The 27,446-nt window shown below is 42.7% G+C and overlaps 1 protein-coding gene across 4 annotated transcripts in view; it reads left to right on the top strand.

Annotated features, from left to right (window-relative positions):
- Positions 1-24,610, top strand: part of ss18 (SS18 subunit of BAF chromatin remodeling complex) — a 40,203-nt gene extending 15,593 nt beyond the window's left edge. The window contains exons 4-11 of one of the 4 annotated variants that reach the window (XM_042331801.1): positions 1,232-1,388; positions 3,724-3,936; positions 5,713-5,877; positions 7,003-7,104; positions 17,557-17,649; positions 18,547-18,666; positions 20,542-20,669; positions 23,122-24,610. In XM_042331801.1, coding sequence (XP_042187735.1) covers positions 1,232-1,388; positions 3,724-3,936; positions 5,713-5,877; positions 7,003-7,104; positions 17,557-17,649; positions 18,547-18,666; positions 20,542-20,669; positions 23,122-23,148 — 1,005 coding nt within the window. In that variant the 3' untranslated portion in view covers positions 23,149-24,610. The remainder of the gene's footprint in view (positions 1-1,231; positions 1,389-3,723; positions 3,937-5,712; positions 5,878-7,002; positions 7,105-17,556; positions 17,650-18,546; positions 18,667-20,541; positions 20,670-23,121) is intronic. The other 3 variants (XM_042331803.1, XM_042331802.1, XM_042331804.1) reach the window with 3 other exon arrangements.
- The last annotated feature ends 2,836 nt before the right edge of the window (positions 24,611-27,446 follow it).

The following is a 27,446-nucleotide window of genomic DNA, read 5'->3' as shown; positions in this document are numbered from 1 at the left end:
GCTATACAAACTGCCACCGCACACTGTGCTGATGGGTTTAGTGATCGCTTCTCTCACTTTAGTGCACATAAATCCTTCCACTGTGCCTTGACCTGTAGAACCAAAGAACAAAATTAGCCACCTTTGGGCAGGCTTGAAATGTGTGAGTGGAAGAAACATACTGTTAGGAATTAGTATAAACACATACACCAAACATTGTAGCGGATGAACTAATGGGGACTAAAAGCCAAACAAATCCCAGACCCAGATGTTTTTCATTCGAGGCCACGGAAGGAAATGGGCAAGGAAATTAGGGATGGATTAGTAATAGTCTTCGTAAAGCTCTTTGGATTTGAAGGGATGTTAATACCTGAAAGTAGCAAACGTTATTCAAGCAGAGAGAAAGAAATAACCCAATAACTACATTAGTGAGTTCAGTGGCAGTGGTGGGTAAAATGACTAGAATCCATCATCAGAGCAATGCTCCAGAGAGTCAGCCTGAGACATATAATCAGGTGGGATTCACTGTTCACAGAATCTTTTTTGGTGGGGGAGGGGGGTGAATATTGGATGTACGTCATGGGAGAGAGTAAGGAGTGGGTGGAGACCGGTGTGGAATATAAACATCGACATGGAAGTTGGCCTGAATGGCCTGTTTTCATTCTAAACAATCTGTGTAAATCTAAACAAATTGTAGTGAAATTGAGGAATAAGTTATCTAATAAAAAGAAGTTGATCTTCGATTTATTAGCTCAAAACAAGTGAATGCTATTGGCAGATTTAGGAAAGAGTGGAGACTGAGGTCAACAAATAATAATAATAATCCCTACATTTGATACAGCATTTTTCACATCAGGAGGATGTCTTAAAGTGCTTCACAGGATATACTGTAAAGTGTAGGGACGATGTACTATGTGGGCAAACACGGCAGTCAATTCAGACACAGCAAAATCCAGCATGAAATGAATGACCGATTTTATTTGCGTGGGGCTTGTTGGTCAGGACATAGGGATATTCTCCCTTCACTTTTCAAATAGTGCCGTAAGCTCTTTGATGTCATGGCACTATTTGAACAAATGGGTGGGTAGGACTTGATGGAAGAAACTTTTTGACGCAATACATGTTGTCTAATTGCAATATTTCCTTGGTGGAGAATAACCGATTGAGTGTGATTAAACTGGAAATAATGCCTTAGGAGCAAGAATGTGTGTTTAATAATTTTTGCATTCTATTTTATCCTCTCTCTTTTCAGCCTCCCACACAGAACATGCCCATGGGATCAGGAGGAATGAATCAGAGTGGAGTGCCTCAGCTCCCTCATTCGCACACCATGTCCTCAGAGAGCATGGTAGGAGGAGGCGGAGTGCCTGGACCACACATGCAGAGCCAGATGAATGGGCAGATGCCTGGTGAGTTTCATCTGGTGGAACATTACATCAGCGTTGCTTGGTAACAGTAATGATCTTGTGTGGGGAGGGGGTCAGAAAGGGGCTTGTTTTGTTGATCACAGAGCTGCATTGAATCCTCCCAAGGAAACATTTCCTTGTGTTTTTTGAGTTGCAGATCCATTTGACCTGCATTTAGTGTTTTCTTATTTCGCCTCTGAACTTTGCATTGGCTCAGACAAAATATTTTCTGACACATGCTGCGATGGAACTGATCAAGACCAGTCTCTGGTTATATAATGGCTTAAAGCCTTTACGTAGTCTCTCACAAGGTTGGCTTCCTCATTTAAAAGATCATTCTAGGAAAGGTCACAAAAAAGTATTTCTGTCTATTTCATGGGATCATTTTTAAATTTAAGCTTACTCAAATAAATTAATAATCCTTGCATTTCACGTCAGGAGGATGTCTCCAAGTGCTTCTCAGGATTTACAGTAAAGTGTAGTGACTGTGTATTTTGTTGGCAAGTAAGACGAACAATTTGTGCATGGCAACATCCCACAAACAGCCATGAAGTCAAAAATCTGATTTATGTGGGGTGGGGGACAAAAGGAGAAACTCCCTTCTCTTTTCGAGTAGTACAATATTTAACATCCATCTGAACAGGCAGAAGGAGCCTGTGTTTGATGGCACCTCTGACTTTGAGCACACTGCCACAGCACTGCACTGGAGTGTCAGTTCAGAGTCTAATATGGAGCTTGGACCCACAACCATCTGACTCAAGAGATGAGTGGAGTCCTGTAGCGCACTAGTCTAGTAGGACCATTCAGGCTCATACTTGAGTAGCTGAAATTTATTCTAGCCATTGGCAGTATTGCCATATATAGTCGTGGATTGAAAATGACCAATTTATTTATTTTTGTTTGTTTTTGGAGGGATTATTATTAGGCGTAATATAGTATAATATTGAAAATGCTGGAGACCAGAAAAAAAGGAAATATTTGAAATCCACTTATCCAAAATGATCATTTTTGTTGGGTATTTATTGAAATGCTCTGGACTTCTAGCATTTCTGTTTTGAATTTGCTAATCACATTTGTGGAGTCCTGTAGCTCAGTGGTTAGAGCACTCGCTTTGCAAGCGAGAGACCTGAGTTCAATTCCAGGCAGAGGGCGAAACCTTGGGCAAGTTTCCTTACTCCACACAGAGCCTAATAATAATCCCTCCAAAACCAAAAACAATAATAAATTGGTCATTTTCAATCCACGACTGTTTGTGGGACATTGCTGTGCGCAATTGGCTGCTGCGTTCGCCTACAAATATACAGTCAATTCACTTTACAGTATATTCTGTGAAGCGCTTTGGGACGTCCTCCTGACGTGAAAAGCGCTATATCAAATGCAAGGATTATTATTCTGTGAAGCGCTTTGGGACGTCTAGAAGATGTGAAAAGTGCTATCTCAAATGCAATGATTATTATTATGAGAGTACTACGAGCTGTTTGCCATGACGGCTTTCGCCAGCTCCTCTGAACCAACCTAATTATTGATGTCAAATAATGTTTCTTTTCTTAAATTCTCAAATTATTATAATTTTAATGAAGTACATTTATTTTAATTATATTTAAATAATAAATGTATATGTTGTCATATTTTTACTATATTTAGTAAATATTCTTAATGCTAAAAATACAACATTGGGATAAATTATTATTGACTTCGACAACTGGTTTGGTAAATTGTGCGTGTGGAGGTGGGAATTTAATTTTAGTCATTACCTTGGGAACTTTTTATGCGACATGATGAGGCGTGACATCAAATGCAAGGATTATTATATTATTGTAAAGATTAAAGTTCAGGACAAACGGAGAAAAAACAGAATGGGCCAAAGAAAGGAGGGAAATTGAATCAAGAGCAAAAGCAACAAAAGCCAGGCTAGACCAGGCAAACCATATGAGGCGGTTAAGTGGATAAAACTTAAAATCAGATCTATATACATAAATGTCATTAGCAACTAAGATTAAATAAATAAAGTTAAATGCCTCTTCCACAGCGCCTATGGTCACCTCACCACCCCCCCACACTCTTTGCTCAGTGTATATGTGAAAGGTGCTATGTAAATGGTTGTTGTTTGTTGATGATAATTAATGATGAAATTGAATGCCCGGTAAACTACTGCTGTACTTGCAAACTGAGAGACTGCTGATCTTACTCAGTGTATTTAGTACCTGAGCTGCTGTTCAACCTGCAATACTCTTGTAGTAAGTAACATGTTAAACATGAATGATTTCACTGCATTTGTGTTTCAAAGCCATTTTGTATTGTGCTTTCTTCATTCCCCTCCTCTGGCTTTGCTCCCCAGGACCGAACCACATGCCAATGCAGGGGCCAGGCCAGCCAAACATGGTGAATGTTTCAGTGAACATGCCCACGAGTAGCCACGGTTCCATGGTTTATAACCACTCGATGCAGTCTTCGCAGGGCATGCCTGTACAAAACCAGTTGAACATGAACCAAGCACAGCCTATGGGTAACTATGGCCCCCGACCAAACATGAACATGCAGCCAAGCCAAGGTACTTAATAACAAGAGATTCTAACACAAAAATCTCTAAAGAGAGTGAACAATAATAGTTAGGGAGACTCTTCTATCGGGTGTATTTTTTTTGTTTCATGTGCTTGACTTATCTAGTCTCGCCCCCTCCCTCGCCACCTTCAAGACCCTTCTTCGACCGTGCTTTTGATCTTCCTGCTAACCCCACCCCCCACCCCGCCCTCCACCCTCCCCCATCCCGACCCTCAGCTTGGGTCCGTAACTCTGTCTCTCCAGCACCTTCGGACGTCCTCCCGACGTGAAAGGCGCTATATAAATGTAATTTTGTTGTTGTTTGTGGTGCTTTGTTGGGTTGAGATAAATGTAAGCTTGGTAGGTAGAAGCAGTGTTACTGAATGGGCAACTGTTCTGAATAGTAACACGGGCCTAAAATTGTGTTCATGTTGAGAAGCCTGTCCCCAAGTTAAGGGTAATGTGAATCACTGAGGGATTTTCAGTGTTTTAAAAGTGCTTTGTGCTTGAAGCCATTTCCTTGGCCTTGCCTTCAAAGCTCCCCTCCCCCCTCCCCCCACGGCTTGGTCCTTCCTATCTCTGTGACCTGCTAACGCCATATCAACTTGTTGGCTCCCTCCGCTCGTCAGGCTCCGGCCTGCTCCATGTCCCACCATCAGCGGTCGGGCCTTCAGCCTCTCTCCCTTTGAACTCCATCCCACAGTCCCTTCGCCTTGCTCCCTCCCTTGCCTCCTTCAAGCCACGTCTCAAGATCCTCCTCATAGACTGTGCCTTCGGCCACCCTCCTACTCCTACTTTCCCTGCCCTCTACCCTCCTGATCCCAATCCCCTATTCAAGTCCAAATCCCTGACTGTCCAGCATCTTGGACCATGCTCCTGACACGAAAGGCGCTATACACATGTAATTTGTTGTTGTTTGTGGTGCTTTGTTGGGTTGAGATAAATGTAAGCTTGGTAGGTAGAAGCAGTGTTATTGAATGGGCAACTGTTCTGAAGAGTAACACGGGCCTAAATCTTTATTTTATGTTCCTTTTGAGCAGGTCGGCAAGGATTCCAAAGTAATATTTGTTTGCACGCGGGTGTTTTATGTTGCAAATTCTTTGTGTGCTCAATTCTGACTTTGTACTGCCTCTCCCCTCCACCCCAACCAAGGATAAGTTTGGAAAAGAAAAAAATGTCCAGTGCATGCACTCAGATTTGCAAAAAAAACCACAAGATAACTCAAGATGCCCCTTGTTATATTCAACAAAGCTTCAGCTTGGACAGAGCACCCAGTTTTGTTCTCAGGCCGTAAATGCGAATATGTTCTGAATCCACAGCTGCAGCGCACGTTTACAGTTCTATTTTCAGTTGTTATGGGTTGACTTTGATGTGATGGTATTTCACTTAATGCAGCGGTAGATGGTAATGGTTTGCGGTGGGTGGGGATGGACGGGGGAGGGCAGGGAATGGAATGAAAGTGGAGACAGCTGCTGACTTGGTTTTGTTGCAGTAAAACATCAGTCCGGGTGCATGTCTGTATCCTGTTACACCTGGAGTCACATCCTGCACTGTTGAAGACATTAAATGGACTTTCTGGATTCTGAGCGTGTTAATGCATGCCCCTTGAATTTCGCTCTCCTTCGCTCCTGGAGTGTACCGAGCCCAAACAATTGAAGGCGAAGATACACGAGGCCTCTTTGTTTTGCTTTGTGGAGTCCTTCAAACGGAGATGTTTTCTTTACGGGCAACTTGTAGTTATCACCAGAACTTGCTGGACCACCTCAACAGCAAGTATGTCTTTCAGGTCCCATGATGCATCAACAGCCACCAGCATCACAGTACAACATGCCACAAGGAGCAGGTCAACATTATCAAAGCCAGCCTCCCATGGCAATGATGGGTCAGGTTAGCCAGGGGAATCATATGATTGGGCAAAGACAGATGCCACCATATAGGCCACCGCAGCAAGGTGAGTCCATTAAGGGAATACTATGTTGGGGATCATAACAATGTGATTTTTGACAGCTTGGCACACTTATGGGTGTATCATTGGGAATGTTTCACCAATCTGCAAAGAAATCATCAGCTTGCAGCACTCTTCTAATCTGCATTGGAAAGTTGCTGTTCAGAATTCTCACCATGATATGAACCATTGTGTTGAAAGAAGTTGCTGCTTTCTCCCCCCCCCCCCACCCCCACCCCCAGTAGCCACTTCAAATGCAATGAGATGAATTTGAGCTTGTACTTACCTTGCACAGTTTTTATTTTTTATTAAGCTGTTATTTTGGGGAATAGGTTGCAAGACTGAAGCAAGGCTGCTGACGAGAACATTCTCACTGCAGTTAATGCAGTTAGTCTTCCAATTAATGTCTCTCTTGTGCTTGGTGGATGGTTGCAAGCTCCTCAGATGTGGTGGTTTCATTGAAGCAAAGGTTGACATTTCTCCTCTTCTGGACTGGGTTCTATACACAGTTGACAGTTTTTAACAACGGTGTATGTTCTATTGTTGGCACTCAGATAACGGAGTCATTTCAGACCTCCAAGCACTTGGATAGCTAAAACCAACAGTACTTGAGGCTTCTCGAAATGATTTTGACAGCTTACCAGAGTGAAAGCTTATGTAGGTTTATTTAAAATGGACAGCCTTGTATGTGATTCCTTTTAATACAGTTGAAGCTTTTTTTTTGCTGGAACCACATAAATCCACACAAATAATTCATGCACACACATTAGTTTCTTTTTTTTTTTAAAGTTTCTTTTGGTATTTTATTTTGGGTCCACACGTGCCTGGTCAAAATCTGTATGTGCCTTTTTAGTATTGATGCAGCAATGTTCAAAGTGATGAAAATGTCTTTGTGTGTATATTGGGGTGGGGGTACCCGGAATAGACAAATTTAAATGAAAGTCGAGAAATGTTTAGGGTATTTTTTGTATTTGTTTTCTGATGCAGTTGTGTTCTCTCACCATTCACAAAATAGTACCCAGTAAAATGTTTCTGAAGTGTCTTTGTATTAGCCAGTTGTCTGTATTTGTTTATTCTATTAAGTGTAAAACAGCAAAGGCTACACTTAACGTGAGACTGTTGCTTTTTTAGGTCCTCCACAACAATATGCAGGGCAGGAAGATTACTACAGTGATCAGTACAGTCACGGACAGGGTCCCCCAGAAAGCATGAACCAGCAGTATTATTCTGATGGTAATACATGCCTTATAAAGCCTTTTGTTCTTTTTTTTTTTGCTGCACTCTGTTCGTACACGAAGTTAGCAATTTAACAGTCTGTGGTTACATTTTTTTTTCTGTTGCGTACTATTTTGTTAGGAAATTAGCAGCTGAAACACTGTTTAGGCTAGCGAGTGCTTGTTTTTTGTTTGGCGAGGGAACCAATCACTGCAAATGAATTCATGTGGAAAGAAAGGATGTTTAAGGTGCTGATAGAACTAACTCATAACTTGGCTTTTGCTTCTACGCTGTGGAACGAAATGTGAGCTGCCCTCGGACGAACTCTTCGGGAAAGTTAATGTGGCAGCTTTAGCCAGGGTCAATGTTAGGAGTCCTCTCTTGTGACAGGCATGATGTGACAAGACGTGATATGCAAAGCATTTGTAGGCAAATCGATTTGCTGAGAGCTCAGTGCTAGTATTGATGGCTGTCAGAGCAGCAAAATTAAGGCAATAAAAACATTTGCAAATGTGACCACATTGGTTTATATAACCACACATACACACATATAATATATACATATCCATATGTACTCAAACACATATATTTTATTGATGCATTTGCACACACACTCAATTTGTATCGCACCTGCTGTTGCCTGTTTGTACATTTATTTTTTTAATGAATCTTACGGTTAGAAGATCTCCTTTCCTCCCGTGCTCCCAACCGCCAGGACTTAAAGGATATAACTGCGGCATTTTCTGTTGCACAAGTTATATAGACGAGTCGAGTTTAGTCTCTGATGTCAACTGGGGTAGTGGTAGGGAGTCCTAACATTGGTTTCGGTGACTCGAGGGCTAGGGAAGGGGCCAGAGATATTTGGCATCATCAGTGTTCAATGACTTCTGGTGGACAATGCACATGTAGGAAATCCTTTGAGGGTGGAATCTGATCGGGCTGTAAAGTGTTCGCTGTTAAATCTCCTGCCCTCACTTGTAACCCAGGTGTACACCTGAATATGCCTTACTTGGGTACTGGAGGGCAGCAGGCAGCCATGGAATAATGAGAGACTTGATGGAAAAATGTATTTGGATTTTAGCCATCGTTCTTTTTATTAAAAAAAACACACAGAAAAGCTTAGTGTTGCTCCAGGACTGCAATGGTTAGCATTTGTTGTCTTCCTGGGCCAATCTCATCATGGGGCTTTCTCTTTCTACGGCTGATTTTCCCATTTTCTTTCTTTGTCATTGAAAAAATTACACTTCCAGTGTTTCGGATCTGAGCCATGTGACTTTGTCTTTGAATCTTAAGGCATTTTTTTGTCATGTGTGCTACATATCCTTCAGATGACATGTTAAACCGAGTTCACCTACAAACATTACAGTCAATATGCTTTACAGTATAATATGTTCTACCACATGTAAGGATTACTATTAATAATTATTATAATAGCGTTCCTTCGAGTACAAAGAGCATTGCTACAGGAATGTCTTTCTTCAAGGTCGATTGATAGGGCTGTTCTTGCTGGACTAATGACTGGCACAAGTTGCAAGGATACAGGACTCATTTAAAAATCAGCTTGATGCTGTGATGGGGAGGGGGTCCGTGGAGTTAGGGTGGGTATTCTTGAAGGATGAGATGGATGGACCAAAGGGTCTTCTTCATCCAAGCCAATCTTAGGCACACCATATTGTATGTTTGTATCATTGTTTGCTCTTCCACAAGTTGGAGAGAAGAGATTTGCTTTCACTTCATCTGGCTAGACTGGCTCCAAACTCCAATCACAAATAGTGCCCTAACCCAACACTCCGCCATCCAGCAATAGACTTTTCTCTTGGGAATATTTTTTTCAGTGGATCGAAAGCACTATCAGTAAATTGGCAGATTCAGAACCAATTAATATTCTGGTGCACAGTAAAAATGATTCACTCTTTCAAAACACAGGAACCATGTTAATTGCCATTAAGTGCTAGAAGCAGACACGCGTACTTGGCTCTGTCGCCCTAGTTACTGTACTTAATGATCTGAAAGTGTTGCTCAGAGGCAGTCTACGGTGGCTTCCCATTTCAGTGATTCATAAAAAAGACTCGGCTGCTGGCAGCCTTTTTCCTTTTGTCCTTCCTTCGTGCAATAATTCATGCATTTTTTTTCATGCATGCATTCATTGATTAATTTGATTCATTCGTGCATGCATTGATTCATGGCAAACTGCAATGAAATTTCATGTCCTCAGAGGGCTAATGGATAGGAAATGCACCAAGTTCACCAACAGCCAGATGTTTCAGACCATTTAAGGCAGGAATAAAGTTGTGACTAAGATCCCAGTTAAATATAATTAAGCAGAAAGCACATTCTCTTTCAGGGAGAGAGGTCTGCAATTTTTTTCCAAAAAGGTTTTCTTGACTCAGAGGGTAATCAATGCCAGGAACACATTGGCCAAGAAGGGTGGTTGAGACCAGGACCCTGGACTCATTTTAAAAAGCTTGAGGCTGTGGTGGGAAAATGGTAAGGTGGGTGTACTGAGAGGATGAGATCAATTGGGTTGAGGGGTCTTCTTCATCCAAACCAATTTTGTGATTTCTGGTCTCGTACAATCCTCTATTCACTATGTCTTGTGTGGGAATTTTCTTCTCCTGCAGAACTCCCTTCCCTAACTGAGCAGTGGTCTGTTTCCAGGCATCTGTTGGGCAAGTTTCCTTATTGAACATGGCTCTGTTTACCTAGCAGAAAGTAGGAACTCGGTTGTTAGTCGATTGACGAATCGCTTTTCCGGGGTTAATAATTCCTTCAAAAAAATAAAAATAATAATTTGGTTACTCAATCCACGACTGTTTGTGGGACACTGCTGTGTGCAACTGGCTGATGTGTTTCGCACACAAAATATATAATTAATTCACTTTACAGCATATTCTGTGAAGTGCTTTGAGACGTCTCGAAGACATGAAAAGGTGCTATATCAAAAGCAAAGATTATTAGTAGTAGCTAACTGTGCCACTCTTCCCAGGCTCTCAAACAAGAACTTGCACTTAAATTGGTGGCCGGGCTTTCAGCCTCTCTTCCCCCACACTCTGGAACTCCATCCCATGGCCCCTTTGCCTCGATTCCTCCCTTGCCTCCTTCAAGGCCGGTCTCAAGACTCTTTTCGATTGTGCCTTTGGTCGCCCTCCCACCTCTCTGCCTTCCCTCACCCCTACACCATCCCTCCCCTATGCTTGGGCCCTGACACCTAGTGTTCAGCGCTTTGAGACGTCCTCCCGACATGAAAGGCGCTCTATGGGTTGTTGCTATATTTCATAATATATAAACATAAATAACAAATTAAGAATAAATTCATTGTTTTTAACAACAACAACAAGATTCCATTTATAGAGCGCCTTTCACGTCGGGAGGACGTCCCAAGGCACTGTACAGTTGGGTCAGGATCCGAGCAGGAGGGAAATGGTCAGGGTGAGGGGAGGGAATGGAGGGAGCGAGGAGTGGGTAGAGAGTCGAGAGGGGAGCTGAAGGCACGGTCAAAGAGAACAATCCCCCAGATAAAATTAGTTTTAATTTTTTTAAAATTATATAAATATTATATTTATATAATATGTAAATATTATATTTATATAATATATAAATATTATATTTATATAATATATAAATATTATATTTATATAATATATAAATATTATATTTATATAATATATAAACATGCTTTTTTAATTATGAAGTTATAATTATTACGACCTAGAATTGCAGAGTAGCCCTGAGCCCATCAGTCAATATCTCTGTCGACTTATTATTAAAAAAAATAACACTGCAACAAACTGCTGTTTTATCCACCTTATAATCTTGTTGCAGCTGTTTTACTTCGTTCATTCAGTAGAAACTTTATATAGCATCTCAGAGTACTTAATTTCACCAGTATAAGATCAGAATTAAAAGGATAGTCTATTTAAATGAACATATGAAGTGACAAAAAAGGATGTGGGTAGTCTGTTCTCTTTCTCCCCCCTGTCCTCCCTGCCACCCCAACTCCTCTACCCACCCACTTGGGTGCCAAGTCAACAGTGTAAAGACATCTTCCTGGCGTGAAAGATTCTGTATAGTGGAGTCCTGTAGCTTAGTGGTTAGAGGACCAAGAGGACATGGGTTTGATTCTTGGCCATAGCGAAATCTTAGGCAAGTTTCCTTACTCCACACGCTTTTGTTTACCGAGCAGTAAGTAGGAACCCGGTTGTTAGTCGATTGTCAGATCACTTTTCCCAGAGTAATAATCTCTTAAAATTAATAATAATTTAGTCATTCAATTCTCGACTGTTTGCGGGACACTGCTGTGTGCAATTGGCTGCTGCGTTTCAACCACAAACTATCCAGTCACTGCACTTTACAGTATATATTCTGAAGTGCTTTGATATGTCTCAAAGGCTATATCAAATGCAACGATTATTATTTTTATGCAAGTCTAAATTGTATTTGAGGCTTTTTCCACCAGTCCGGACTGTGAGCTTTGTTCCACATGGTTAACTCCAATCACCACCTCGGTTCATGCTTTTGTTAACCTATCCCCTTCCTCCTGACATAAGAGTTTGGCATTCTGTTTTGTTTTCTTTGAATGATTCTGCATGTGCTCCACTTGGGGGCACTTGATACCACAAGATTGCCAGTCTTTTGTTCAAGCAGTCTGTGTCTGTGTGTGTCTCTAGCTCTCTCTCTCGCTCTCTCTCTCTCTCTCTCTCTCTCTCTCTCTCGAGCCACGGCTGTATCTGAGAATTTACAGTAGGATTTACTCTTGTTCGTAGACAATCCCATTTATTGGATAATGTGTACTGAACTCTCTCTCTCTCTTACTCTCTATCCCACTCCCTTTATTCCTCCCCCCCCGAGCGCCCATACAACGATGCCGATCGTTTTGAGGAGTCCTCCTCACGTGATAGACACTATATAGAGAGAACACTACATAGTGTATATTTTTTCTATGTCAAATGCAAGGATTAGTGTTGCTGTAACTGATGGGAAATAATAATTTTCATATAAAAATGTTAACATAATCCTCACTTGGGCTTGACACCCACAGAAGTGTGCACTTTGGCAATTGGGTCTGATGTGTGCAAAATACTTATTGAACTTGTTCAGCCAGATATGGATGACATAGATTATTTCCTGTACATTATTGATTCTTCTCCACCCCACCCCTGGAACCAGCTTTGAGACATTCTTCTGACGCTCTACATAAATGCAAATTGAATTGTAATTGCATTGGACCACCCTTGAGGGCTTTGGCTTGCAGGTTGATTGAGAAGAATCCCTGCCCCCAGTGACCGCTGTCTGCCCCTCTAGTCTTGCTGACGAGCCAGGCGAGTTGTTCTTGATTAGGGTGGCTGAAAATAAACGCTTGTTTTAAATAGTAGCAGTCTCTCACTTCTCACACATGCGGTGGAACTGGCTGGCTGCTGGCCATCACAGTGTGGGCAGGAAGTGCCATCTGATGCCACATGTCAAAGGAAATGGTGTAGGTGGCATTGCCTCTGGACATGATTACTGAAGCCCTTACTAATAATAATAATAATAAACATTTGATATAGCGCCTTTTCAGGTCTTCGAGACGTCTCAAAGTCCCTTCACAAAATATACTGTAAAGTGAATTGACTGTATATTTTGTGGGGGAAATGCAGCAGTGCCCCACAAACAGTGGTGGATTGAAATTGCCAAATTATATTACTTTTGAAGGGATTATTACCCCGGAAAAGCGATCCGCCAATCGGCTTCCTACTTCCAGATAGGCGAACAGAGGTGTGTAGAGTAAGAAACCTTGCCCAACATTTCGCCCTACCGGCAATCAAACCCAGGTCCTCTCGCTTGCGAGGTGAGTGCTCTTACCACTCAGCTACAGGATTTCATGATGACTGAAATAGGTTACCAGTGACAACAACTTGTGTTTATATAGCGCTGATTGTTCAGGATAGCATCTCGGAGTGCTTCATAATGGCAGAATTAAGATGCTAAGGGAGAAGGGGTTCGGGTAGGTGACCATAAGTGTAGTTGAATAGGTAGTTCTTAAGGTAGGATTTCAAGATAGCGAGAGGGCAAGGAGGAGGGATGGACGCAAGTAGTTCCAGAGATTGGTGGCTGATGCCACTGAAAGTGAGATGGAGGGGTTGAGGGGGCATCCAGCAAGCCTGTGTTAGCCTAGCGAAGGGGGCAGGGAGAGGAGCGGGGTAAGAGCAGGTCGGAGAGGCGCAGAGTTTGAAGGGATTTGTAGGTTAGGGTGAACTTTTTGAAATAGATCCTTTCAGAGACATGGAGCTACGGGAGCCTGGTGAGGATTGGGGTAATGGGCTTGTGGCGTTTGGTACAAGTAAGGATGAGGGTGGCGAAGATTTGGATGAGCTGGACCTCATGGATGGGAGAACTGAGGAGACAGCGAGGGGTACATTTGAGAAGGATAGACCCACTTAAGAAACAGCTCAGTGCTGTGATGAGTAAACCGGTTAGGTGGGATCTGGAAGGATGTGATCAAGGGCTTTCTTCATCCAAACCTCTCTTTAGATCCTGTGGAGCTGTTTTGTAAACTATGGCAGGGAAGAGGAGAAACTGGATGGGGGGTGAAGTTCTGTAGCTTAGTGGTTAGAGGACTCACCTTGCAACTGGTAGGACCTGGGTTTGATTCCCAGGCAAGGTGAAACCTTAGACAAGTTTTCTTACTCCACACGCCTCTATTTATCTAGCAGTAAGAAGGAACCTAGTTGTTAGTCGATTGGCGAATCGCTTTTCTGTGGGAAATAATCGCTTCAAATTTTTGAAAGAAAATAATAATTTGGTCACTCAATCCATGGCTGTTTGTGCGCAATTGGCTGCTGCGATTCGTCCACAAAATATACAGTCAATTCATTTTACAGTATATTCTGTGAAGCGTTTTGTGACGCCTCAAAGACGTAATAAGGCGCTATATCAAATGCAAGAATTGTTACTATTATTAGAAACAAATGTCAAAGCAAATTGGTTATTAAAAAGGTTCTATAACTAAAAAGCATAAAATTCGCAGAGCAAAGTTGATTGATCTATGGATACATTGAAATTTACCATTTGTTAACTTGTTCAATCCACAGTCTTAACTGTTGAGCACCATTTACTTTCAGTAGTGAATGAGTCAGACTATTGTGGGTTCAAACCCCATTTCAGGACTTAGAACCCATATAGTCTATGATGACTGTCCATTGCAGTGCAGGAGTGGGCTGCACTGTCACAGGTGCCATCCTTCACCAGATGTTAAACTGAGGTCCTTTCTGCCTGTCAAGGTGAGCGTTAAAGATCATAATAATAATCCTTGCATTTGATATAGCATCATATCACATCTTTGAGACGTTCCAAAGCACTTCACAGAATATGCTGTAAGGTGAATTGACTGTATATTTTGTGGATGAAAGATCCCATGATAATATTCAAAAAGAGAAGACGGTTTAACCCGGTGTCCTAGCCAAGGATTCCCCTTGTAAAATTGGTCCCTCACTTCATGGCTGTTTCTGGGGCGTTGCTGTGCACGGGTTGGCTGCTGTGTTCACCCACAAAATACAATCACTACACTTCACAGTAAATCCTGTGAAGCACTTTGAGACTTCTTGACAAGGTGATGAGGCACTATGTCATGTGCAAGGAATATTATTTATTTTAATGAGGTAAATGGATAATACACTACCTCTGGGATGTTTGCTCACAGTTCCCTTCTTTCTTTCATTCATGCCAGGAAGCCCAAAAGTGAAAGAGTGGTTTTAAAATACTTAGGGCTCATAGACCATGGCGGGTGTCATGAATTAATTCCTTCTCGTTATAAAATATACCTTTAAGGGGACCTTCGTTGTAGGCAGGTGGGTCGTGAAAGAGAGATTTAACACAGAGGTTGGACTGCAAATGGGAATATCTCCTCTCAGATGGTAGATAGGTTAACCTTTGCTTTTTGTAATGCAGTCTTCAGGGAATGTAAATGTAATGTAAAATACTTCCCTTCCCCACCCTACCTAAATGGTGATCCTCTTTAGATGAGAAAAGGCCATTCAATGTTCGATGTCTTCAGTTAGGGTTCTGAAGTGTCCATTAGCTGATGTTGGTGTCATGGGGGATGTTGCATTTCAAGATGCATTATTTTCATTAAATCAGCCCCCCAGACACTTATTACCTTTCGAACCAAATCTGAAGTATAATTCAGCTGGAGTGGTTTCTTGGTCAAAATGTGAACGTAAATTGCACAACTCACTTGTCACAAAAAAAGACCTTTATTGTGAATACATAAGGTAAGTGAATGAGCTGTGATTCAGGGTTGTGCAGAGAGTCAGGTAAGTGGAGAAATATGACCCCACAATATTGCTTTCAGTTGTGTGCATTAGTGGAATTGGGAATGAATTAAGGGACTCCTTTAGATTTTGGTTTGATTTATTTTGCTTTTCTTTGGGTTTGTTTTAGAATTGAATTACCTTTTCAATTNAAAAAACTCCTTCATAAGTTTTACATTTGATGCTCTGAGCTCACTCCCCACCCACTCAAGTGAAAGCCTACATGCCAACTGTTCGTCGTGTGAAAAGCAAGCCACTTGTATAGTTCGAGTGTGGCTTTGTACTAAGGGTTTTCTTCCTTTGAGGAGTCATTGTTGGTATGTAAATCCAGGGAGGGGTGGGGGAAGAGAGAAGAGGAGAGAATGATGGTGAAAGGAGACCAAGATGATAAAAGGAGACCATGGTCTCTCTCTACAAGGGGGAAAAAATGTGGGAGAGGCAGCCTTGGTGTTTTGTATGTATATCCTTGGAGTCCGCTTTGTTGAAGTTTGTTTCTTGCTCATCTCATCAGCCAGGGGTGGAACCTATATATATATATATATATATATATGTTATATAATATATTGGGTGAATTTTGTTCTCATTAATATTGGGAAATTGTGGTACTTTGCCTTTTGGGGGGGGAGGGCATCATTTGTCAACATTAAATATTCACCAAGGTCAGGCAAAGTATGGTTTGATGCAGATCATGCTCACTTTTCTCTGTTCAACATTCCTTCCCATGACTAGTCATTTCGTAGCCTTGCTGAATCAGACTTTATGCTATGGACCTAAATCCTTTAAGACTTGCGGGCAAAAAGACGGACAGGATCTTTATTCAAATGAAACGATATACCGAAGAGGGTATAATACATCTGTGGTCCTCTCGGTGAAAAACCAATCTCTTTCTCTGCTGCCTCCACCCACTCCCCACCCCCCCCCCACTTTCTGGAATACATTCAGTGTTCAATTCAGCGTTAACTGGTAAATGGGTAACTGAGACAAACTTTAGATACTCCATATATTATTTCATTTATTCACATTCAGGCAATGCCCTCAGATTTAAAACATAGTTAAATTCTTCCAGTGGAAACTCACTGTACAAGTCAGCAAGCAACTGAGGGATTTTGCTCACATGAAGAAGTAAAAGAATCCTTTTGATATTTTGCCTTTCATGTCAAAGTGCATCTCAAAGTACTTCACAGAATTTATGGTAAAGTGTATATAGTCTATATTTTGTAGGCATTTTATTTTGGTCAGCCAGGTGTCTAAAACATGTGGAAACCCATCAGCTATCACCATGCTTAAGAGTATCCTAACCAGACTGATAATTTCATACATCCCACCTACACATGGACATTTCCCTGTACAGGCATCAGCATGACCTCACCAGTGAGTTAGTGTTACTTCAGTCCCTGATATTTCTGTGTAAACTGAGGTTTCTCGTGCTAAAGGTGATGGAATCGGCAAGTAAAATATATCGCAGGCAAACAAGAAGTAATTCTGCTGAACAACACTACAGTACAAACAAGTGAACGCATGTCAAGGGAATTGCTTCCTTTTTCTTGCCTCCACTGGAGTTTGGTGTGGCTGGTCCCGGGAAACAGAACTTTCTAGCAAATGTTCTGTGATTTCAGGAATCTACTCCACTAATGAGCAACAATATGGCCAAAAATACGAAAGACCCATAAAATTTTATTTGTCTCTTATTTTACCTGCTGGATGCATTGCAGATTTTCACAAGATTTTGTTCACCAACAAGATACAGTCAGTCATGACACTTTACAGTAAAATCCTCTGTAGACTTTGAGGCGTCCTCCCCGTCCAAAATGCTCCGTATCAAATGCATGAATTATTATTTTTATTGATAAGCCATGCTTTTATATAAAAAAGTGAATGACTGCAGGTTCCTGCTAACTTTTCTTAAACTGCTCGTTCCCATCTCGATGTCCTACTGTCCTGACCCTGTATTGAGTGCAAATTGTTATCCACGGGTAGCTGTCCTGATATTGCTAACGTGAGGATATTTAATTCTAATTTCACGAAGACAGGTCTTGGACTTTTTTTTAAAAATTACATTAAGTCAATGCTGACATTTAGGTTGCAGGATTTTTGTTTCCACTTTACTTTTCGAAGTATTTTGAAGTAGGGTTGCAGCTACAGGCCATTAACTTCTCTCCTGTTTCTTGTCAAATTGATGTAGGTCATAATGATTACGGTTATCATCAACCAGCGTATCCTGAACAAGGCTATGATAGGCCTTATGAGGATTCCTCACAACATTACTACGAAGGAGGTATATATATACCTTCACACACATGCCTATAACCACACATATATACACGTACATAAATATACCTTGACCCACATACCCTCGCACACATACATACTTTAACGTGCATACATATACCCACAAACAGACATACGCACACACATACACACATGTATCTATATATACACACACACACACACACGTGTACCTACACACAGACACACACACTTTACTTCCGAGTTGGAGGCCTTCGTGCTCCACCTTTGCAAAGCTCTTAATAGAACAGTAGTTTCTGGCTGTCATCAGACTTGCAGGAGAATCCAAGCTTCCAAATTAATTTTCTTACAAATGCTTACAACTGTAGTTTGTACATTTCTAACATATTAAACACCGCTTTACCACAGCAAAAAAATTAAATCACTGTCTACCTTTTTTTGCTGCTCATAATAGAACACACTTTAAAGATTAACCCACACAGACACACACACACACCTCAGTCAGGTCAATAATTTGGTATGCAGTGCCCGCAAGAAAACAGCTTGCTGATTTATTTTTATGTGTGTGTGTAGCTAGTCTGTGCTTTTTGTAGCTGTCCTTATTGTCTTGGTTTGCTTTTTATTTAGTGTAGCTACGTCCTAATGATTGTTTTGTTACTATGGGTGTGATGCTCGTTATTGCAGGGACGCTGAAAATGCTGCAGTTAAACTTGCAAAAGAAAAAAAAAATTAATAAATAATGGCTTCGGTGCAGGTTTTCTTTTGTTTGGCCGAAATCCTTTGTTCGGTTTAGGCGTCGTTTCTCTTGGGTAAAGAGAGAGCGTTTTCACTTTCTCCCCCTCGTTTGTTGACTGTTCTCCACCGAAGTCTGCGGCAGTTTACGTGGGGGAAAAATGTTGACGTAACCTTCACACGTCTTCTGCAGGTAATGCGCAGTACGGCCAACAGCAAGATGCGTATCAGCAAGGACCTCCACAGCAACAGGGTTATCCACAGCAACAGTACCCAGCTCAGCAGGGGTATCCAGCACAGCAGCAGGGTTATGGTAAGCAACCACTCAGGACGTGTACTCATTAGGCCCAGCAGATCGTGACAAGGATTCACACTGGTTTGTAGATTACTTTCTGTATTTTAAGAAAAAAACGTCTGCTGTTGTCAGATGCTAAATAAATATAGCGCAGGAGGTGTTTTTTTTTCTCTCTCTCTCTCTCTCTTCCTTCGTTTCTTCCAATCTCTCGGCTGTGTGACTGCCTGGCGCTGTGGGCTTTCTTGCTCACTCGTCTCTCTTTTTCTTTCCTTCCTTCCGTCCATCTTTTCTTCCTTTTTTTCTCTTCTCTCTCTCTTTCTGCCCCCCCCCCCCCCGCCCACCCTTGTTTTTCACTGTGACTGTTGTCCTTTCAAGGTGTTGCCTCTAGTCTGTGAGAAAGAGTTGCTGCTCCGCTCTGTACCTCACCCACAGAAGCTGTTCTTTCTATATGTGACTAGAACAGGAGTGTTGAGATGCTTTGTGAAAAATTGGGGATGGAAAGGGAGGTCGGGGGTGGGGAGGGGGAGCATCCCAAACACTGCCGGATCCTATCCTAACCACTTACATATCCTCCCCGTAAGAACTACTGGTTAATGATCAGACGTGGAATCCCATCCTGTGTATTTTTTACTGTGAGAGGTGCTGATTAGCTTGTTGCCTCTATGGTGGGGTGGGGGGTGGTAGGCAGGGAAGAAAGAGAGGAAAGGTAGTGTCTAGGCTTCTTGAGGCAGTACATCACCTCATTTATGTTGCAGCGCTGATGTACAAATATCGCGCTGTTTATTTCTGCTGGTTTCCAATCTTCTGTGCATTCCAAATACAGGGTGATTCATAGTACATATGGACTGTGGATCTTTGTCTTGTTTGGTCCTTCGACAAGATTGGTTTGGGTGAAGAAGGTCCTTTGGTCGATCTGATCTTGTTTCGCCCGCAAAATATACAGTCAATTCACTTTACAGCATATTCTGTGAAGTGCTTTGTGGTGTCTTGAAGATGTGATAAGGCGCTGTATCAAACGCAAGGATTACTATTATTGTTATTAACCTTTGCATCCCACCAGCACACCCACCCTTCTGTCCCCCATCAAAACATCAAGCTACAGCCTTGTTACATTCTAAGGCAGAATCTATGGAGTTTATGGATCGGAACTCACCACATTATAACTGGTGGCCTTGAAGTTTGAATGAGATATTCTTAGCTAATCATACTGGGGTTTACTTCAGCCAAGCACCATGAAAAGTCGGGACAAATTCAACCAACCGAAAACTTTTAAGTGACAATTGAAGCCTGTCGACTGGGCCCTGCGCCCACAGTCAGTTCCCTAAATCCCTGAGCAAACAGCTTGAGCACAAGAGTAAAATAATAATCCTTGCATTTAATATAGCGCCTTATCATGTCTTCGAGACGTTTCAAAACACTTCACAGAATATACTATAAGTGAATTATCTCATTCCTCAGTTGGGTTCAATCATTTTGAGCCACATTCGCCAGACATTATTAATAATTAATCAATATTATAATTATTATGTTATAACTAATTTGATATTGTACCTTTCACCTCTCAAAGCTATTCATGGGATTTTAATGTATTTTGTTGACTAACGTGACAGTGATTTCCTTTGGCCTTGGTGAAAAGAGTGACCACTTTTATTTGGGGGATTGTTGACTAGGACACCTGGAGAGAAACTCCTCTTCTCTTTTGGAGTTGTGCTGCGATATCTTTAATGTCCACCTACACAGGCAGATGGGACCTTGGTTTAATGTTGCATCTCCAACAGTGCAGCGCTCTTCCGAGCGTCAGCGTGGACTATATGCATTCCAAACTTGAATCCACGGCCTTCTCACTCAAAGACGAGAATCCAGACGACTGAGCCAGTGTCATTCTGATTGCAGGTCCTTCACCAGGTGCTCCAAGTCAGTATCCCAACTATCCACAAGGTCAAGGTCAGCAGTATGGAGGATATCGACCACCTCAGCCAGGACCACCACAAGCTCAACAGAGGCCTTACGGCTATGACCAGGTACAGAACCTGTGCAGTCTTTTGTCACAAAAGTTAAAATGTGGAGGCCGCTGCCTTGATGTTATCCCCTTCCCTTTCTTTCCAAAAACCCTCCCTATCTCTCCTCTCTCTCCTCCCCCCCATCAGCACTCCGAGACATTGTCCTGCCTGAAGAGCGTTACATACATGCAAGTTGTTGTTGTGGGTGTCTTAATAAACTAACTGCAAAGGCCAGGGAGATCACAGGCACACTTGGCTCTGGGCTGAATTGTGCGTTTTGATCGTAACTAGGTCGGCAGCTATAGTCTCAATAGTCAGGGTCTCAACATCACTGGGAGATGTTCTGGGGAGGAAGGGGAGAGAATAACAATAAGATGTTAACAATGAGGGGATCTCCTCGAGACGCATTAAAATTTTAAATGGGACTGAAAAAGTAAACTCAGAACAACTCTTTAGAATGCAGCAAGAGACAAGAATAAGGTTTGGAGCTGTAAAGGGCAGTTCAGGACATGAATGGCCTTGTAGGTGAGGATCTTCAATTCGATCCTCTGGGGGATGGGAGCCAGTGGAGGCGAGCGAGGGTGGGAGTAATGTGGTCCCGAAGCCTGGTGCGCGACAGTACACGAGCTGCAGAGTTCTGAACATAGTCCAGGATTTTTCTTTACCTTGAGGCTAATTAATGGCTGGAACAGGTTGAGGCCATGGCAATGGGACTCAATTAAAAGCAGCTTGATGCTGTGATGGGAGGACGAACGGACGGATGGGTGCTTGGGAGGGATGAGATCAGATATGTCAAAGGGATTTTATCCAAACCAATCTTGTGATTTCTACAGAGAAGGCTGTAGAGGCCGAATCAATTGAGATTTTTTAAAAGCGAGGGGATACTTTGGGGTAAGTAAGTTACCCCATTAAGTTAGGATAAAAACAATAATAAATTGGTCACTTCAATCCACGACTGTTTGTGGGTCACTGCTGTGCGCAATGGCTGCCACATTTAGCCCACAAATATACAGTCAATTCACTTTGCAGTATATTCTGTGTTGCGCCTTTGAGGCATCTAGAAGATGTGAAAATGCGCAATATCAAATGCAAGGATTATTATTAGGGGTATGGTGGGAAAGAATGAGAAAAAGGTTTGCTGTTATCTAATAAACTGGTGGAACAGACTCAGTGGCTGAATGAATGCCTCCTTCTGTTCCTATTGCCAGAGAACAGAATTACTACCACAAATAAGAATAATACTTGCATTTGATAATAGTATCTTTCATGTTGGGAGGATGTCTCTGAAGTATCTGTCGTTTAAGCGTCTCATCCGAAGGACGGCACCTTCGACAATGCAGCAATGCCCAGCAGTGCATTGAAGTGTCAGCCTAACTGTATGAGCTCATGTTCCGACATAGGGCTTGAACCCACAACCTTCTGGCTTGAGAGGTGAAAGTGCTCCCGACCTAGCGAGGCTGACAACCAAGTGAAGTGGATAAAACCAGGCGGAAATTGCTCAAATTTATCATCTATTCAGCATCAGTGAATAGAGATATCTGGAGTGAACAACGGGTTAAAGCCATGTCCTCTCGTGACACAGCTTCACAGACTGTTGCAAGTTTGGACTGATATTCATTCACATCTCCCTGCCCTTCCCAGTTCTTGGTCTTGGCAACTAGATGGAGCTCTCTGCCCGGATGGAGGAGAGTCTGGAAGAATCAGCTTTGCAGAAATGCACCTCGTGTCAGACAGCTGTGTCAATGGCATCAGCGTCCACTGAGCTCAACAATCCTCGGTTTTCTGTGCTCCAGGTCGATGTGCCTCATTGACACAAAGGAGAAAAGGGGATTAATTTTGAGGGGGGGGAATTGGAGGTGGAATATTTTAAAAAAATCCTTGTACATGATACAATGCCTTTCTTGTCGAGTGGAGGTCTCAAAGCGCTTCACGGGATATACTGTTAAGTGTAGTGACCATGTTTTGTAGGAGAATAACGCAGCCAATTTGCACAAAGCAATGTCCCGCACGCAGCCATGAAATGAACGACCAATTTTATTTGGGGATTGTTGGCCAGGACATCGGTAGAAACTGGGTGGGTGGTGTTTTAATCAAAACCGCAGTTGAAAACTAACCCACTCCAGCACTGCATTGAGTGTCAGTTTAGACAATATTGTGTTCCAACATGGGGGCTTGAACCCACAACCTTCTGACTCGAGAGGCAGTAGTGCTACCGACTGAGTTAGACTGATGCCAATATTTTGTTTAAAAAAAAGAAAGTTATGGGGGAAAAGGCAATCGGGCTGGCTTTGGCACAGTGGGGCGAAGTAGTCTCCTCCTGTGCTAAAATAACTGAAAATGGGATTGCCTGTTAAAGCTGTTCAAAGAGACAGCAGCGATCAGCACTCTGGTCTGTCTTATTTTGGTACTGATTGTCATTTTTGCATCGCTGTTAACTGAGTCACGGCTCTGACTTGCTCTCTTTCCTTTCCAGGCCCAATACGGAAACTACCAGCAGTGAGTCCAGTCTGCGATTCGGTTGCATTCCAATAGCCTGACATGTAGTAGCAGCCATGTTGTTATCCTCAGCACTGAAACATCCCGTGACATAAATCCAATGCTTCATCTCAACATGATTCCTTTTGAGAGGGACAAACCTTCTGATGTCTGGGTGGCTGCTGCTCCGCAAACATACAAAACCAAGGGCAGAGTCTGGCTCAGATGGTGTTTTTTTAATATGTCATCATGAGGGGTGGGGGTGGGAGGGAGGGAGGGAGTAGGAGGAGGCGGTGGGTGGGTGGGATGGGTGTGACTGAAGGTCAACCTAAGGCAGTGATTAGCATTGAGCTGCCCTTGTGCACAATTGTGCAGAGTCAAACAGTTGCCGAATATCAGAGACGAAACTTGCCAAGTTCCATCTAAGTGTTCATCCAATTTGTAGAAACGTGCTATATTGTAAGATTTCCTGTGTATCATCATTGCAGCATACAAGATTGGAGGGGGGTGGGGGGGAGGGAATGAAGTGGAGTGGGAGGGGTTGGGGATTATTATGGGAGTTCAAATGTTTTCTGCTTCAACAAAACTAAGAGTATTACTCTTTTTGTAAAATAGCAATACTTTGCAGTATTTTTTATATATTGATTTATTTAAATAAAGCCCGAATTCACTTTGACGTGAACGCAACCGAAATAAAAGTATAAAAAAAAGTGGTTTTTTTCGTTTGTTCGGAAAACAGTGATACTTTTGGTTTTGACCAAATGAGGGGGTGGGGGGAAAAATGAGAGAAACAGAGAGAGGAAAAACAAGCGATCAACAAGGGTCACAAATCTGCTTTGGTTAACTCAGTATAAGATTATATGAGGGCATCAGAAATCTGAGCTCGCTCTACATCCCTTACCAGTGAACAAGCTATAACTTGGGGGCTCTCCCAGAAGGAAAACTAGTACAAAGAAAAATAAGTGGGGGAAAAAAACAAAAATAATGGGTCAAACATTGTCAGTGTACAAATGTGTTTTAGGCTTTGGTAACAATGACGATTTTTGTATAGTAAGTGTCGAAACTTTAGGATAGATGGACTTGCTAGCTTATGTCTTGCTTTTACTTTCTTATCTTACTGGGAACGGTAGTGTTTAGAAGAGTGGTGACTATTTTTTGATGAGAACCAGTTTTTAAATGTCAAAACACAAAACCAAGTAACTTTTAAAAACAACGCCCTTCTGATTCAGGAGTATTTGGAGGGAGGGGGGAGTGGGAGGCTGGAGGTGAGAGTAAGGACGGGGGCTCAGTGGGGGAGGGGGCTAACAGGCAGTCAATCAACTACGATCACAGTATGCGCAGAGTGGCAAAGCATAAACAGTATTACAGTAGCTATAATAGCCAACCACTTGTAGGTTCTGTGCCAACCTCCTCCACTGGGTATTCCATTGCTATTTAAATCTGTACATCACTGGATCTTAACAATAAATTATTGTGATTTTAACATGCTTTTTTTGTGTGTGTGTCCACTGTTTTCTTTCTTGGAGACCATCTCGTTAATTAAGCGTTCACTCGCGTATGGCTTTTTTTTTTAAACCCCCATTAAATCGTGTGAGTCAGGAAACTGCTGCTTCGTACTTGTGGGAATGCCATTATTATTATTTGGTTTAGCGCTTTTCATGCCAGGAGGCTGCCCCAAAGGACTTCACAGGATATATTGTAAAGTTCAGTGACTGTTTTGTGGGTGAATACGCTGCACATTTGGTACAGCAATGCCCCACAAACAGCTGTGAAGTTAACGACCAATTTTATTTGGAGGATTGCTGGCCAGGACACGAGAAGAAACTTCTCTTTTCAAATAGTGCCACCGGATCTTTAGCATCCAACTGAATAGCAGAGAGGGCCTCGGTTTATTGTCTCATTGGAAGGATGGTCAAGAATTAAAATTGAAAATCTCAATAGAGCTTCAGATCCGTCAAACTCATTTGATCTCTGCCCTCTGCTTTTTCTTAAGAGTCCACTGGCCTGGCCATCTCCACATTCTTCCAAGTAACCTGTTAAAGCCTTTGGTGGTGGAGAGCATTTGCCTCGCAAACAAGAGGAGCCGGGTTTGACTCCCGGGCAAAGCAAAATTTTAGGCAAGTTTTCTTACTCCACACGACTCTTTACAACAACAAAATTACATTTGTAGAGCGCCTTTCACGTCAGGAGGATGTCCAAAAGCGCTAGCAATAAATAGGAACCTGGTTGGTAGTCAATTGGAATGTTTTCCAGGGGTAATAATCCCTTGAATTGTTTTTAATAATAATTTGGTCACTCAGTCCACAACTGTTTGTGGAACACTGCTGTGCGCAATTGGCTGGGAAAAATAGTCAATCCACTATACAATATATTCTGTGAAGCACATTACAATGTCTCTATGATGTGATAAGTGCTGTATCAAATGAAATGATTACTATTATTTGGTAAAGAAATACTTCCTGGTTTCTGCGTTAAATGCATGTTTCGCGAACCTGGACATCTTCTGTGATGTTTTGGTGCCTTGGTGTATCTTGCAGAGTTGTGTTGAGTGATGCAGCACTGAAAAAGCCCATTCAGCCCAATTAGTCCGTGCTGATGTTTATATTCCACCCCTCACCAATCCTATTCCCCTCCCATATACCCTTTATTCCCTTCTCCCTCATCTATGTATGCGCCTTACCTGTGTATCTGAAAGTATATGGTGTTCGATACAGTCGATCACGCCACCCTCCTTCACTGCCTTTCCTCCGTCATCCACCTCAGTGGGACCGAACTCGCCTGGTTCGACGCCTATCTCACAAACCGCCAGCAGTACATCTGCACAAATGGCTTCTCCCGCTCTCACCCGGTCACCTGTGGGGTACCCCAAGGATCCATCCTTGGCCCCCTCCTCTTTCTGATCTACATGCTCCCTCTTGGGGATATCATCCGCAGACATGGGGTACACTTCCACAGTATGTGGATGACACCCAACTCTACGTTTCCATCCCCAGTCCCCTGATGTTCTGTCAGCCTGCCTGTCAGATCTCAGGGGCTGGATGAGCGTGAATTTCCTGCAGCTGAACATTGACAAGATGGAAGCCATACTCTTTGGCTCTCGGAAACGTCTAAAATCTCCCGGACCTCCCCCTAAAACTCTCTGAACACGTATGCAACCTCGGCGTCAGATTTGACCCACGACTATCCTTCTTCCCCCACATCCGGTCCCTCACCAGCACCGCTTTCTTCCACCTCCGACATATCGCACATCTCTGCCAATGCCTCACCCCAAAAGCCACCAAAACCCTGGTCCATGCCTTTGTCACCTCTCGGCTGGACTATTCTAACGCCCTCCTCGCCGGTCTCCCATCCACTACCATCCATAAAATTCAGATCATTCAAAACTCTGCCACCCACATTCTCACCCGCACCAAACTCTGCTCCCCGATCACCCCAGTCCTTGCCAGACTGCACTGGCTGCCTGTCCCAGAGAGGATTGACTTCAAGATCCTCATCCTTGTCTTCAAATCCCTCCACTCCTCTGCACCTCCCTACCTCTCTGACCTCTCTCCTCAAAATAGGACCCGTTGCCTTCATTCCTCTGGGTCTGGCCTCCTCCGAGTCCTCTGTTCCACCCTCAGTGGCCGTGCCTTCAGCCACTATGCCCCAAGCTCTGGAACTCCCTTCTTCACTCCCTTCACCTCGCCCCCTCTCTTCCTATTTTCAGGTCTCTGCTGAAGACCTTTCTTTTTGACCGCGCCTTTGATCACCTCCCTCCCCCTCCCGCTGGTCCTGGGATCCGTCACTGTGAAGCCCTCTGAGATGCCGTCCGGCGTGGAGGGCACTATATAAATCCAAGTTGTTGTTTCAGTTTGATATATTTGCTCCTCTTTGTGCTGCCTGGCATGTACATGGATAAGCTTATTGTTTTAGTGACCAGGACTACACGCTATATCAGGTGAGGCCAGAATTATTACTTTCCGGAAAATGATCCACCAATTGACTAACAGCTGGGTTCCTAACGTACTATTAGGTAAACAGAGGGTTGCGGAATGAGGAAACTTGCCTAATGTTTTGCTCTGCCCAGGAATCGAACCTGGGTCCTCTCGCTTGCGAGGATATAGTTAAACACAGGACGTTACGTAAATAAAATAGGCAATTTGGCCCAACCAATCCTGATGTTTATACTCCACACGATCCCCCTATTCTCCTCTCCTTCATGTATCTATCATGTTTTCTCTTAAACACATTGATGTGATTTGGTTCGATCACAGCTTCCGGCAATGAGTTCTACATTCTCACCACCCTCTGCGTGAAGAAGATCCTGTTGTTATTAAAAAAAAT

The sequence above is a fragment of the Callorhinchus milii genome, unplaced genomic scaffold, assembly GCF_018977255.1.
Source record: "Callorhinchus milii isolate IMCB2004 unplaced genomic scaffold, IMCB_Cmil_1.0 Scaffold2, whole genome shotgun sequence".
Classification (NCBI taxonomy): Eukaryota; Metazoa; Chordata; class Chondrichthyes; order Chimaeriformes; family Callorhinchidae; genus Callorhinchus; species Callorhinchus milii.
Note: the sequence above shows the minus strand (reverse complement) of the source record. Positions and strands in the feature narration are given on the sequence as shown.